Genomic DNA, 14959 nt, shown 5'->3' on the forward strand with positions numbered 1-14959 from the left:
ATGGGTATGGGCAAACCTTGGAGATACTGTGGGCTTGGTTTCAGACCACTGTAACAAAGTGAATATCACAATGAAGCAAGTCACACAAATTTTTGGTTCCACAGTGCATATAAAAGTTATGCTTACATTATTACACTGTAGTCTTCTAAGTGTGCAACAATATTATATCTTAAAAAACAATATATATACCTTAATTAAAAAATACTTTATTGCTAAAAAAACACCAACCATCATCTGAGCCTTCAGTGAGTCGTACTGGTAAAACCAAAGATCATTGATCACATATCACCATAACAAATATTGCAAGAACTATGAAAATGTGACACAGAGACACCGAATGAGCAAATGTCGCTGGGAATTGGCACCAACAGACTTGTACAACACAGTGTTGCCACAAAACTATTTGTAAATAACACAATATCTTTGAAGTACAACAAAGTGCAATAAAATAAGGTATGCCTGTATTGAATCATAACCCAAAGTATACAATAAATATACATGAGTCCACAGTAATACAAATAAATGATTGTATAAATAAATAAATGAGGGGTAAGAGACAAGTCTTACTTTCAGAAAAATTCTAAACAATATATGTAGACGTCCTCCCCTCCAAGAAGTAAAGCTTACCCTGTCCCCCCAATTGTGGACTGGACTTAGTGGCTCACTTCCAAAGAATAGAGTATGGAAGGGGAAAACATTTCAGTGGAGAACGCTTGACAAGCAGTACCCTTAACCAAGTAATCAAGGTTAATATCACCAGTCATGTTCATAGCATGTACCTCCTGATATGCCATGATGAGAAGGGTACTTCACTTCTGTCGTACACTTCCCCCAAACCCAGAACTCCAGTCTCATCGTGAGAAAGACATCAGACACACCCAAACTGAGGGACATTCTACAAAATACCTAACCAATACTGTTCATAAATTTCAAGGTCATTAGAAAACAAAAAACAAGGAACGACTGAGAAGTTGTCAGATTAGAGGAGACTAAGGAAATATAATGACTAAATGCAATGTGGTACCCTGAATTGGATCATGGGACAGAAAAATGACATTAGTGGAAAAACCAGTGACACCCAAATAAAACGTGGAGTTGAGTTAATAGTATGTACCAATGTTGGTTTCTTAGCTTTGACAAATGTACAGTGGTAATGAAAGATGTTAACGTTAGGGAAAACGTGGTAAGAGATATACTGGAATTCTGTACTACTGTTGCAACCTTGCCAGATCTAAAACTATTCCAAAATAAAGTTTATTTAAATAAACAAACGAAAAGCAAGCCATGGCTTCAGTCCAATAAAATTAGAAGTATATAACTTAATAATGGCCTCCACTCCACCAAAATTTTATTTCCTCTTCTCATGCTGTGTGAGTTTTCCTTAGCACTTATCAATAGACTAAAGTTCTTGAAGATTGTTGTTGTTGTTGTTTGTTGCTGTTTGCTCTGTTATGCTCTCTACTGGATCCCCAGCATCCAGAAAAATTTCCAGCACTTAGTAGGCATTCAGTAAATATTTGCTGAGCAAATACCTCTATTACTATTTCATTTTTCTGTACAAGCTGTTAATGTAATTTTTCTCTTCCCACCCTAGCAACAAGCTAACTCATGAAGGACCCCGGTGCACAAAGTAGGATAAAGATGAGAAAAAGCACACAAGTGGCAAAGGGTATAAAACTCACTATGATCTGTAAAGCTCTTTTCCATCAGTTAAAAAGGATGCATCTCGAAAAAAAAAAACTTCTCTTTTGCATACCACATCAAATTTCAAATTCTGTGCCTGATTTTAAAGTCTTCTATGAGCAACACAAGAACAGAAAGAACAAAATTATCAGTTTGTTGCTTGATTATTTACTTTTCTATAAATAACAAGGGTACTTAAGTGGGTCACATTTACATATTTTTTATTAAAATAAAATGTAGTGGCAGGAAATGAAAATGGTACAGCAACTTTGGAAAAGAGTTTGGCAGTTTCTTATAAAGTTAAACATATGACCCAGAAATCCTACTATTAAGTACTTAACCAGGAAAAAATGAAACCTTATGTTTGCACAAAATCTTCTAAGTGTATGTTTATAGTGGCTTTACTCAATAACCACAAAAACTGGAAGTAACCCCAATGTCCAACTGGTAAATGGATAAACAAACTGTTACACTCACACAATGGCACTTTACAGAATAGTATATTAGTCCATAATAAAAAGGAGTGAACTATTGATACACACAAGAAAATGAAAAAATCTAAAATGTAACGTGCTAAGTGAAAAGAAGCTAGACTCAAACAATTCCATTTAGATGACATCTGGAAAAGGCAAAACTATAGGGATAAAGACCAGACCAGTGGTTGCCAGAGGATGAGGGTAGAGGGTGGAGTTGACTTGAAAGAGGGGCCACAGGAAATTTTGGGGAGTGATAGACTGTTCTGTATCATGATTGTGATATTTAAATGAATCTATATTTCTACTAAAACTCAGAACTGTTCACCAAAAAGAAGAGTGAATTTTATCCTATGTAATTTTTAAAATAAGTATATATGGAGCAAATAAAAAAAAGATGGCAATTAAGAAAAATATAGTATATTAACATATAAATAGAAACACTTATTCCAAATAACAATCAACCATCTGTGATCCTTTTCTCCACTTTAAGTCACAAAGATAAGGTAGAATTTTGAAGAGAAGAAAGATGTAATCCTTTAGCATATTACTTCAGTTGTTACATTTGGAACCTATCATTGTGATGGAAATTAACAATAATCTCAGCTCTAAGAATTCAGGAAGTTGTACAAACCAGGAAAGTTTGTTATTAAAATTAATGAAGTACAGGAAACTTGACAGAATAGCTAGGCTGCCTTTGTAATTAAGGGTAAATGATACCTTTGGCACACTGATTTTGTGTTAAGTTTCCCTAAAGCTCTCCTTAACTGGGGACAAGCCCCAACAAACTTATTAAGATGTTAAGAGGAGCACATGCTACTCAAGTATGAGGAAAAACAGGACTAGACCAGGCTGTGATCACTAAAATCTAAAGATCTGTGAGAAGCATGCGATATCTCTTTCTTTAAATTGGGATCTAAATATATTCAAACACTAAGGTAATGCCAATATATACATTAAAATTGTTTTCCAACTGCCATTTTGGAAGGTAAAAAATATATAAATGTAAGTGAATGGTCTGACTCAGATAACCAAACCTACTAGAAGCCATTTGGATCATGAAATAGTTTAAATAAAAACATAATAATAAAGAAAAAAAGAATAATTTCTGGGAAAATAAAATAGGGCCTTAGATATCTGATAATCATAATGCTTTGATGAGCAACATGCCAATAAATTTGCACAGGAGCAACGAACACAGAGGCCAAGAATCTGCCACGTTATTTGCTGAGCCTGATTAAGCCACTCGATTTCTCTGAAACTTAATTTTCTCAATTTTCTTCAATTAAGCAAGATACGATTTAGTACTATGTAAAAGGCAACATACTAGATGCCAGGATACAAAAGTGCTAAAATGTGAGCAATGCCCACAGATAAGACAGGGCGAGTACTACATGTTATCAGGATCAGCATCATCCTGTAAATTTAACAAATAAAGGAGTCCTCTTGGCACAATTAGAGAGCTAACCATTGACCTAACACACAAAGGCAGGCTGAGAACCCATTAAAAGTTTTCTAGAGTCAGTGATATAAGGATGCTATTAGGCTCCACTTAAAGGGTATTAAGATTCTCTAAAGGTGGATTTAAAGATAGGTACAGGTATCCCCTGCTTTTTGAAAAGTTTGCTCTATGCCACTTCACTTTTACAAAAGACCTACATTAGTACCTGTTTTTGCTAACAGAAAGAAATCCTAAGAGGATTTTCACTTTTACAAAAAAAGGCAAAAATCGAAAACAGCACTCGGTGTGTTTTCCAGCAGCTCTTATAGAGGCAGCGAGCACCCCTGAGCAGTGAGAGTGGCCAGCCAAGCTCCTTCCCTGGGAACTATACACTCATCATCTCAGCAGCAAGCTGCCATAGCTTTGAACTGTGTCTGTGAGCACCTGTGCTTTCTCTCCATTTATTTTGTGCATTCATTAGCAAGATGTATCCTAAGGTATTGCTTCTTTGCTTTATGCCATTTCGGCTTATGAATGGTTTCACAGGACTGCTCCCTTTCTGGATAGTGGAGAAACCTGTACTACCTATCCTGATCAACTATAAAATGAACAGGGTAATCCATATTATACCTATGAGGCATAGACAGACAGACACGGTACATGCAGCAAGCACTGTGGTAATCACCCTGTAAAGATACAACTGAAGCACAGATTAGAAACAGCCCTTTCTTAGAGCCTCAGAGAAAACTAGCAATAAATCTTAAGTTTGAACTTCATTATCTATAGCTCAGACTGGTTGCTTCTTTATAACTGAAACCAAGTCGTTGCCAATTTACTTTTATAAATATCTATTTTGTTGTTGTTTAAACAAAGCAATGCATGTGCATGGTTAAAAAAAGTCCCCACCTCTCTCCAACCCAGCTCCACTCTAGAGCAACCCACCTAGGCCTCCTTAACTTACTTTAGATCTAGATGTTATCTTCATCTCCCTAAATAATATATTTATATGGTTAGTTTTTAATTTACAATTTTAGAATATTGCCTACTGATTTCAGCTCTGAGAGGTAAGTTTAGTTAATTTGACCCCAACCTTTCCCTTTAAATTCTCTGTTGGCCAATCTTAATACTTAACAGCTTTAGTCCTTCCTCCACCAAACATATACAGTATTTCTTGACTCAGCTAACTGGCTTTTTACCTCTCTTTCTTCATCCTTCTCTCTTCTAATTTTATCTTCTGCACTTTTATTTTTTCAAGGCTCATAAAATGTTCTATAATCACACTGAGTTTTCTATGCTTTTCCTGTTAGTATATTTCCTAAGATTAAGAAAAATCTGAATTACTTGTTAAACAGATCGCTGGACCCCCATATCTAATCAAAATCTTAAGGAGAGAAATCTGGATATCTGTATTATTAGCAAGCACCCCCAAATAATTCATATAGTCAGGCAAGTTTAAGAAACACTGTCTGTGTGTTGATTTTTGGCCAGGTAGAATGTCATAAATAAATTTCCTTTCTTGTTCAGCTTCTATGACTTGTGCTTCTAATTTTCTTCCTTCCATTGTCAGTCATAATCATATCTATCAATTATTCAAATGTCTCACAGCTTCCATAAAAACTATGGAATTCTCTCTCTACCCAAGCGGCTCCCTTTGGAAATCTCATTCGTCCCGTTGCAATCTGGATTGGAAGCTTTCTTGGCACCCTTAGACTCTGCTTTGTTGGTTTCCAGCTTAGATCTGTTTTCTGGATCCCATGCATTCACCTTTTTTGGCTTACTTACATGTTTTGCAGAAGCATATCCCTAACTTGTGTTGTGTAAGAAAGGATGCATGGGAGGTAAATTTCCCAAGTCCTTAAACGTCTGAAACGTCTTGATTCAGTCTTTACCCTAGATTAATGGTTGCCTGGGTAAATTCTAGGAGGAAAATCATTTTCTCAGAACTTCAAAGGCAATACTCCAGTTGCTGAGCTTTCAGCGCTGCTGGGTCAGTCAGATACCAGTTTGATTCTCAGTCCTCTGCAGGTGACCTGTTCTCCCTCCCCACCCCCGACCCCAACCCCAGGGACTTTTAGCGTCTTCTTTATAAAAGCTTCAGTTTTCAGAGATTTCACAAGAAAGTGTCTGGGACTCAGAACACTTGGGTACTTAAATTCTTAGATCTCTTCCACTATTCCTTGGAAAATTCTTCTTCGTTTTGTCTGTTCTTTTTTTTCTGGAACTCATATTAGCCAAATGTTAGGCTTCCTAGACTAAATCTCTATGTCTCTTCTTTCTTCCTCATTTTTTTGCTGTCTCAGACATTTTGTTTACTTTCTGGTAGATTTATTTACCTTATGTTCTAACTTCTCTGTATCAGCCTTCTAGGACTGCTATACCAAATTAGCACACACCTGGTGGCTTAAAACAACAGAACACCATTCAACCCACTACACCGTCCACTGACTTCTTTGTCTTAACAATCACAGTTTTAATTTCCAAGAGTTCTTGTTCTTTGATTGCCTTTTCTTCACAGCCTCCTCTTCCTTCTTAATGGATGCCATCGCTTCTGAAATCTCAGAGGACACCCATGCGACTTTGAAAAATTCAAGTTCTCTTTCTACTTTCTTTTTTTTCCCATTTAGCTTATGAGGTTTTCTTAAAATCATTCATTCAGTAAATATTTACTGAACACATACAGTATCCCAAGCACTGTTTTAGGTACTAGGTATACAAATTCCTTGCTTTTACGGAACTTATACTCTGGTGGGGGAGGCGATGCATAGGAGCAATGAAGATGTTTTTAACTCTAGCAGGTACAGGGCAAGAAAGGAGCGAAAAAGAGAAATATGGAAATGCCAGGGAAGATCTCTCTGATAGGTAACACTTCAGCACAGAGCTGAATGAAGTGAGGACGTGAGTCAAGCAGACATCTAGACAGGAACACTGCATGCAGAGCAAGCTCAGAGGCAAGAATATGCACGGCGTGTCTGAGAAACAGCCAGGAGGCCAGGATGGCTGGAGCAAAGGGATCAAAAGGAGTGGTAAGCAATGAATTCAGAGGGGAAGCCCAGTACCAGGCCACACAGGAACTTGTATACGAGGAGCAGAACCTGGCATGATCAGACGTACATCTTAAAGAATCAAGATGACTTCTGGTGGAAAGCAGACTTCAGGGGACAATGGTGGAGGCAAGGTGAAGAATCAGGAGGCTACTGCAACTGGTCAAGTGAAAGACAATGGTGACATGGATATAGTGGCAAGGGTGGGAGTGGAGAGAATTGTCTTCTGCATACATTTCAAAAGCTGGACTGGGGCTTCTCTGGTGGCGCAGTGGTTGAGAGTCCGCCTGCCGATGCAGGGGACATGGGTTCGTGCCCCGGTCTGGGAATATCCCACGTGCTGCAGAGTGGCTGGGCCCGTGAGCCATGGCCGCTGGGCCCGCGCGTCCGGAGCCTGTGCTCCGCAACGGGAGAGGCCACGACTGTGAGAGGCCTGCATATCGCAAAAAAAAAAAAAAAAGCTGGACTGAAGGGAGAAACTAATGAACTAGATATGGGCTAAGAGTAGTGGTGGCCACAACAGTGATTCCTAAGTTACTGCTTATAGGTGAGAAGACAGAAAGAAATAGTTGGGTGGGGGTAGGGGACCAGGAGCTCTGTTTTGTATACGTTAACCTTTAGATGCTTCTTAGACGTTTCAGTGGAAATACAGAGTACATTTACTGCATCTGTAAATCTTGAGCTCAAGAAGAGACTAGGGCTAATGTTACACATCTGGGAGGCATAGATGGTGTCTCAAGCTACAGGACTGGATGGGATCATCTACAGCAAAAGCAACAACAGAAACTCCAGACCATGGGCCAAAGCCAGCACATGGCCTGTTGTTATTTTTATAAATAACCTTTTGTTGGAACAAAAGCCATACCCATACTTTTACTCTCTGGTTGCTTTTGCCCTGCAATGCAGAGATAAGTAGTTGTAAGAAACCACAGGTTTTGCAAAGCCTAAACTATTTACTATCTGGCCCTTTTCAGAAAGGGCTTGCCAACCCCTGCTCTAGAGAGAGAACAGATAGATAAGTGGGCTAAGAACTGAGTCCTGAGCCGTTTCAAAGGTTAGAGTTCAGATCAGAGGATCCAGCAAGGGAGACTGCTGAAGGAGAAGCCATCAAAAGAAGATAAAAGCACCGTCCCAGAAGGAAAAAGAAAACATTTCAAGGAAGAAAGAGGGCTTCATTGTGAAAATACTGTTGAGAATTCACATGAGATGAGAATTTTAAATTGATCATTAAACTTGCCACATGGAGGTCACCTTTTTTTTTCTTTTCCTGTCCTACAGAGCTTTGAGGGATCCACACAAAGGATATCTGCCTCACTTCCATAGCTTCTTGATGGACATGCTTTGCTCACTCTCCTTCTGCATGACCTTGGCCACTGCCATCTCAAAGTCCTCCTGGGTGACATGGACTCACCGCTCCCGTAGTGAGTACAAGCTGGCTTCAGTGCACACACCCTTCACTTCAGCCCCTGACGCTCCTGGCATGAGCTCAGCAATTTTTCTCAGGTTGATCCCCCGGGTCAGGTTCATTTTCCAAGAATGGATCTTCAAAATATCCAGCCGGGCCTCCTCGTTGGAGGTGGGAATTCAATTTTTCTGTAGATGCACCCTGGGCGTTGCAGTGCCGAGCCCAGGATATCAATCCTATTAGTCGCCATGATGACCCTGATATTCTTGGTGGCCTCGAAGCCATCCAGCTGGTTGAGCAGCTCCAGCTTCGTGCGCTGGACTTCACGGTCCTCTCTGGAGCCTCCCTCCAGCTGTGAGGAGCCGATGGAGTCAATTTCATCCATGAAGGTGATAGATGGAGCGTGTTCTCGGGCCATAACAAACAGCTCCCTCACCATTCTTGCTCCTTCCACAATGAATTTCCATACCAATTCACAGCCAGAGACACGAATGAAGGTATAGTCTGTATGATGAGTCACAGCCCGGGCCAATAGTGTCTTCCCAGTGCCTGTGGGTCCCTACGGCAGCACTCCCTTGGGCTGTGCGATGCCCGGCATTTCAAAGAGTTCAGGATGCTTAACGGGCAGCTCGATCACTTCTTTGATCTCCTTGATCTGCTTGTCCACCAATCATCTCTTAAGTTGAACCTGGCACCTTTTCCACCATCATCAGTGACACCAGTGGGTCTACCTGGTTGGGTAGGATCTTGTGCAGAGTGTAGCTGTCATTTCTGAGAGCCACCCAGCAACTGGGTGTCACATCACTGATGTCGATGTTCTTGTCCACGTCGACGACAAACTTGCCCTCAGGATGTACCTTAACCAACACTTTCTTCTTATCCATGGTCCCGACTACCTCCCCCACATAGGAGCCCTTTTCCTGCAGCAGCTGTAGCTCTTCCTGCAACAGGCGAACTTTTGCATTAATCTCATTCCTCTGTGCCTGCAGCCTCCAGAGATTTTGGCTCTTATCATTCAAAATCAGCTGGAGTTCTTCAATCTTGGACAGATAATATTGGCGGAGTCCACTGCCTGCCTTCCCCTCTTCCAGCTCCATCTGTTCTGGTCCATCAAGCGCCATCTTCCCTCTTCCGCGGAGACCGCGGGCATCAGAGCCGCCATGGCACCAGGCCGAGGACACCTTTTGGCAAAGCAGTTTGGCAGACAGAGGATGAAACCCTGGCTGAAAGTGATCCCTGACAATTTGGCTTATATTTAGTAAGAGGCTAGAAAAGACTGATGTGCATGCAGCGAGGCTTGTTGAACGGCCAGCTTCCCTCGGAGATGTGTGGGTAAGAAGCTGGCTGTGACACTGGGGCGTTCCCTAAATGTCACAGAGCCCAGAGCTCCGCTGAGCAGCGACACCATCAGGTTGGGCTACTGACCTCCAAACACCTTCTTCAATTTCTGCAGAAGGAACCAGCACATCGCCTAAGCCCCAGGCCTGCATGGTAAACATCTGTGTGCTATTCCATGATAAAACGTAAACTGCTCCCCCTTGTGTCAGGCTCCACATGTCTCTTACTCTCTCTCCAATCTGACATCAACATGTCCACAAACTCTCTAAGGTTCTGCAAAGCAGTTCAGCTTCTTCCGAAACTACAGCCCCCTCAGCACACAGACTTCAGCTGGGACTGCCTCCGTGCCGCTTCATCAATAACCACATCTCCATCTGCTTTTCTTCCTTTATAAATATCTTGAAATCACCGGCTCTGATGGCTCCTTCTTATTTGTTGTTTCAGGGTTATCCTTTTTTATCCACCTACTATCACTTTAATAGGATATTTATGAGGAGGGAGATAAGACAAACAACTGTAGTCACCCTACCATCTTGTTTTGGTATTTCACTTTGTCAAAAATCAGACTACACACCTACTGGGCATAAGCTAATGAATTCTATCCGGCCCATCAATATACATTAGACATTGCCAAACAGTGTCAAAACTTTCCCTTCGACTGGACTGAAATGAGATTTTATTCTATCATTTTGTAAGTAATCTATATGTTTTTCTCTTATAACAGCAAGTTGTATCAGGATGAAAGTTTATTACTTGTATTAGCAAGTGAGGAAACTGAATGGACTGCAAAACTTATACCTGATTATATATGTTATACACATCAAATAGTTACATGTATGCTAAGTACCAACATACTATTACGTATCATTACTAAAAGCATTTATAGAGATTCTTATTGGAAGCTGTAGCAATGACAAAAACCAAGTAAATATAACTAACATTTCTATATCCACACAATAACCATTATCATCTACTGTGTCAATTAAAGTTTTATGATATGGGCCAAATAAAAAAAAAAGTTACAGGAACTCATATTTAAGACTCAAACACACGTTTCATGTAATTCAGTAAATTTTATTAAGTCCAAATGTGTGGTACATTCAATGGCAGATTCCTCCTACTATTCAAATGACATACTTCAAAAACAAAACATATAGTAATTTCAACATAAGCATAGTCTTACTAAAATGATAAATTCATTGTTAAAGAACTGCATGATTCGTTCTCACACTAAATAAAAGCAATCTGAATTATCTACAGCACTATTTCTCTAAGTGAACCAGTCACCTATCCCATAGTAAAAAAAAAAAATCCAAACTATGAAAAGTGTAGCTTCTCCTCATCCTTTAGGAAAAGTTAAAAAATCTAAAATAATGAATTTTCAAGTTATTAACAAAACAAAAACATGTAGACTACCAAAGAATATTGGCATGCAGTGCTATGTCTTTGGTCCCATATGAACAAGTCTTACTTCGTTATGATTTCACAACTAATTCAAAAGACTGCAAGTTGGTACCCATGAAAACTGTAAGACTTGGAATTAATAAATCAGGACTTACTCAAAGTATGCAATTCTATCCATATCCCATTGTTCTCATCCTTCACAAAACGTAACAAGAATTTTGGTCTTAAAGTCAAAAGGGAAAAAGAAATAATTCATATTAAACATTAACCATGTGCCATGTGTGAGACAGTGATAGTCTTTACAAACATGGTCTCATTTAACTGCCACAGCAATTCTATAAAATCATCAGTGCTATCCCCGTTTTACAGATGGAGAAACTGAGCTAGGGGATGTCAAGCGATGCCTAAAATAGTCAAGCCAGGGCTACAACCTAAGTGTTTTGACTATTGGTGTAGAACCCACTGCTTCTCAAATAGAATTCCATCAAACTCTAGAGTTACTTAGATGTCAACAAATGTTCTGAGAAACAGGGGCTCTTGGATTCAAAAGTTTGGGACAAGTTACTTTACATAAGAATTTCCAACAACTTTAATATGCACATTGCCACTCCCCAAGGTGATAAAATGAGAAGTGTTTTGCTAATTTATTAAACCATGAAGCTCTTCCTTTAAAGAAAGCCTAGTAACATACCATGGGATGTTTGTGCTCAACTAAGCAGTTTGGAAATGATCAAGTCCAATCTCCTCTTTCCATGGTTTAATAAAATGAGGTACAGAGAGGTTCAATTACTCATGCAACGCCACACAAAAAGTTCATTACAGGGCCAGGAGGCCTCATGATTCCCACCAGGATGTTTTTTCTCCTCTGTCACCCTGTCTCACTTCAATACTGTTCCCACAAAGTTCAACACCAATTAAAAGGAAAAGAAAAGTACTGCATCTATCATTTATTCTAATTCTTCTGAATGATGGTAAAGAGAACCATTTACAGAAATGAAATGCCAAAAAGTCTACCTCCCAACTGCACTCATATTTCAGAGGCTTGGGATATATTTGGAAATGTGGGAAATGATTCCACTGTAATAACACTAAATAATACTTTTCAGCCAAGTAGTGCTATATTCATGTTCTTCTTTGAAGGGAGCGAACTGCACCATACTACTGCACATAGTACTGCCAGAGTATAAAATATACAATTTGTGACCACCTTTATAGAGAGCAAATTGTTCATTGTTACCCCTTACCCCTTAATCCTAAAGGGGCTTCCTTTCACTTTGTCCTACCCCTTCCAGCAGGCAGTAAACAGTCTTGGGCCAAGGATGCCATCTGGCGTTTAGTTCAGGAATTGTTCAACCCAACAATACCTTCCAATGACTATCTCACCACCTGGCCCCTCCCCCAAACCACATTCTCCTTTCTTCCAATTTTTGCCCATTTAGCTCAGTAAAACCTTTTTTCTTCTTTTCTGTCATTTGTTCCAACTGAGTGAAAAAAAATATATGTATTTTATTTGTGGCATTCCAGTTAAAGAAAATCGTGAGTCTGAAATACACTTGCAGCTAAAGAAACAAACCACAGCGAGAGGCCAATATAGCCTCAAAAATACCTAACAGAGGCCCCAATACATAATGTTAAGAGTATCTATTATTCATCCAATGTCTCCAAGGACTATCAGCACTAAGAAGGACCTTTAAGATCACTGGTAGGTCAACTGCTTCATTTTACAGCTAAAGAAACTGAACATGTAAGAAATGAAGCCATCACCTGGCCAATCAGCACACAGTGAGTTACAGCAGAGCGAGAACCAAGGCCTAGGAATCCCCATGCCAAAGTCAGTGCTCAGTGGGTTACACCATATGCTCTAGGATCCTCAAGACTATTTTTTCTCAGCCAACATTCAAATAATTTTATTTGAATTTTTTAGTGTTTTTATACTTTCCTTAATTAATTATATTGATATTACCAATCTCTTGAGGTCAGGGGCCATAACTAAAATTTCCTCAGTGCCACATCTAACAGTGTCCAAAACATTTTATAAATATTTATTGACTTTTTGGTCAATCATTTATTACTGTATTACTTTCACCATTTTATGAGTTAGACAGCTTTTATCTACTTAAAAACCTAACTGCCATTTTGTAACACTGTTTCTATGGAAAGTTGTTCCTCAAACCATTGCTTTGTAACCTTTTGGAACAATCCGTTCAGAAATTTGGGTCCTCTTGTTAATGGTTCCCTTCTACCTGATCAGTCTTGACCAAATTAGGATGGAAAAGAATATGGAGTCAATTCTGAAGAAAATGGGAATTTTAGTATCAACTGCATTATAACCACAAAACTATTCAAATTCAGCTTTCTCTTCCATAAAATACTCCTCGACCCTAAGCTCAGATAGCATACGTATAAACATTTTATAAATTACAGGTATCAATAATGATCACAAGTATTATTAACAATAGAATTTATATTCTAGACCTGGTGACTAATCATTTGCATACACTATGCCATGTAAGTCTTACAGCCCTATTTTACAGATGAGAAGAACTAAGGCTCAGCAAGTTAGGAAACTCGTCCAGGGTCCCAGAGCTAAGAGCTAAAGAATCCAGGATTCGAGCTGAGATCTGAAATTCTCTAGAGCTGGTGTTCCTAACAGGTGGGCGATAAGGCAAGGTCGACTTTACAGAAAAAAAGGTACTACTCCCCTCGGGGCTCTGAAATCAGTGAGGCATGAAAGCAACTCAACCAACCTGGCTATTTCACATCATAGCTAACCTACACAGTGAAATATCGGGATGCAAAGAAAAATGAGAATAATGGAGACCTGGGTGTTTTCCCATCTTAGTCGGCCAGGTCAGTGCCCCAAGTCGCTTCGCCCTCTGGGTTTGCTCAATTTGCGGAGTTGAATGAGCTACTTTGCAACCAGCGAGGCTCTTGATCGTGGATCGCATTCAAGGTGCAAACTCGTGAGTATAAATTCACGCTGCTGGGAAGCCCTTCATCAGAGTCCCTGCCCTGAAAAAGAACCACTGGACCTGTCATCTCCGAAGTCCCGCCTCATGGGCGGCCCTCAGCAGGAGTTTTGTTACATCCACTGGGAGGGGAGGGGGAGGGGAGGGGAAAGGATGGGACGGGGAGGGGAGGGGAGGGGAAAGGATGGGACGGGGAGGGGAGGGGAGGGGAAAGGAGGGGAGGGGAGGGGAAAAGAGGGGAGGGGAGGGGAAAGGAGGGGAGGGGAGGGGGACGGGAGGGTAGGGGGGAGGGTAAGGAGGGTAGGGTAAGGGAGGTCGGGTAACCAGTGGACTCTGCTCCTCGCGTTGGGAGCTAACGCGAACCCTGAACAGTGACGCGGGCTGGGCTAACGGCTGCCGACCCGGCCAGGTGTCCGGGCGCACTCCCACGCGCGCTCCGCCCGCGGCTCGGGGAGGGCGGTTGGCCGCGCCCAGGGTGACCCGGGCGCGGCCCAGCCGGCCGCCCTGCGTCTCGCGCTCCGCGTTTGGGGACTTAGTCCGCCGCCCCCATCTCTGGCAGCTCCCATGGCTCGGCGCTGGCCCCCGCGTGCGGGAAAGTGACCAGAACCGCGCGGCGATCGCGGCGGGCCCGAAAGAGGGAGGGATGGAGGCCGCGCTCCCATCCCGAGCCTCCGGCGCGGCGCGCGGTGGGACCCCCTCGAGCTACTTACTGAAAAAGAGGCGGTAACCGGGAGAGTGGGGCTGGCCGCGCTCCTCTGTGCGGTAAAAAGCCATGGCGCGGCGCGGCCCGGGCCCTGCGCTCGCTCCCCGCGGCAGGCGGGCGGCGGCAGCGGCAGCCGGGGCGCCCAAGCGCCAGGCCCAGCTGGTGCGCAGCAGTGGTAGCCGCACGCGCATGGCGTAGACCCGGGTCCGGTTTCGCGCGGGTGGTGCCGGGGGACCGGCCCAGCCGCACGCCGGCGCCCCCTACCGCCCGGAGTCGTCGCTCCCGGCCCGGGGCTTGGAACCCGCCCCAGCCAGGCTGGCCCTGGAGACTGCTCTTTGAAATTAGAGCGCCCGGTGAACTGCCAGTAATACACACGGTACACGCAGCGAGATCGGGGTTCAGAGATAATCAAAACAAGGTCCACCGCCCTTGAGGAGCTCACTGCCACTTATTAATGCATACATGCATTCACTCCTTTACTCATCCAGACAGTATTTACTAT

The 14959-nt window shown here is 41.9% G+C and overlaps 1 protein-coding gene and 1 pseudogene across 4 annotated transcripts in view; both read right to left on the reverse strand.

Moving 5' to 3' along the window:
- PPA2 (inorganic pyrophosphatase 2) overlaps positions 1–14668 on the reverse strand; it is an 84196-nt gene extending 69528 nt beyond the window's left edge. For 2 of the 4 annotated variants that reach the window (XM_027103424.1, XM_027103423.1), the window contains exons 1-2: positions 14465–14576; positions 13607–13797 (exon numbers count right to left, since the gene is read on the reverse strand). In XM_027103424.1, the coding sequence (XP_026959225.1) occupies positions 13607–13733 (127 nt within the window). In that variant the 5' untranslated portion in view covers positions 13734–13797; positions 14465–14576. Of the gene's footprint in view, positions 1–13606; positions 13798–14464 lie in introns of all 4 variants that reach the window. The other 2 variants (XM_027103422.1, XM_027103421.1) reach the window with 2 other exon arrangements.
- On the reverse strand, positions 7063–10070 carry LOC113618973 (26S proteasome regulatory subunit 8 pseudogene; annotated as a pseudogene).
- Positions 14669–14959: the final 291 nt, after the last annotated feature.

Source organism: Aethalodelphis obliquidens, unplaced genomic scaffold, assembly GCF_003676395.1.
Source record: "Aethalodelphis obliquidens isolate GAN/ISIS:26980383/991018 unplaced genomic scaffold, ASM367639v1 scaffold6, whole genome shotgun sequence".
Lineage (NCBI taxonomy): Eukaryota > Metazoa > Chordata > Mammalia > Artiodactyla > Delphinidae > Aethalodelphis > Aethalodelphis obliquidens.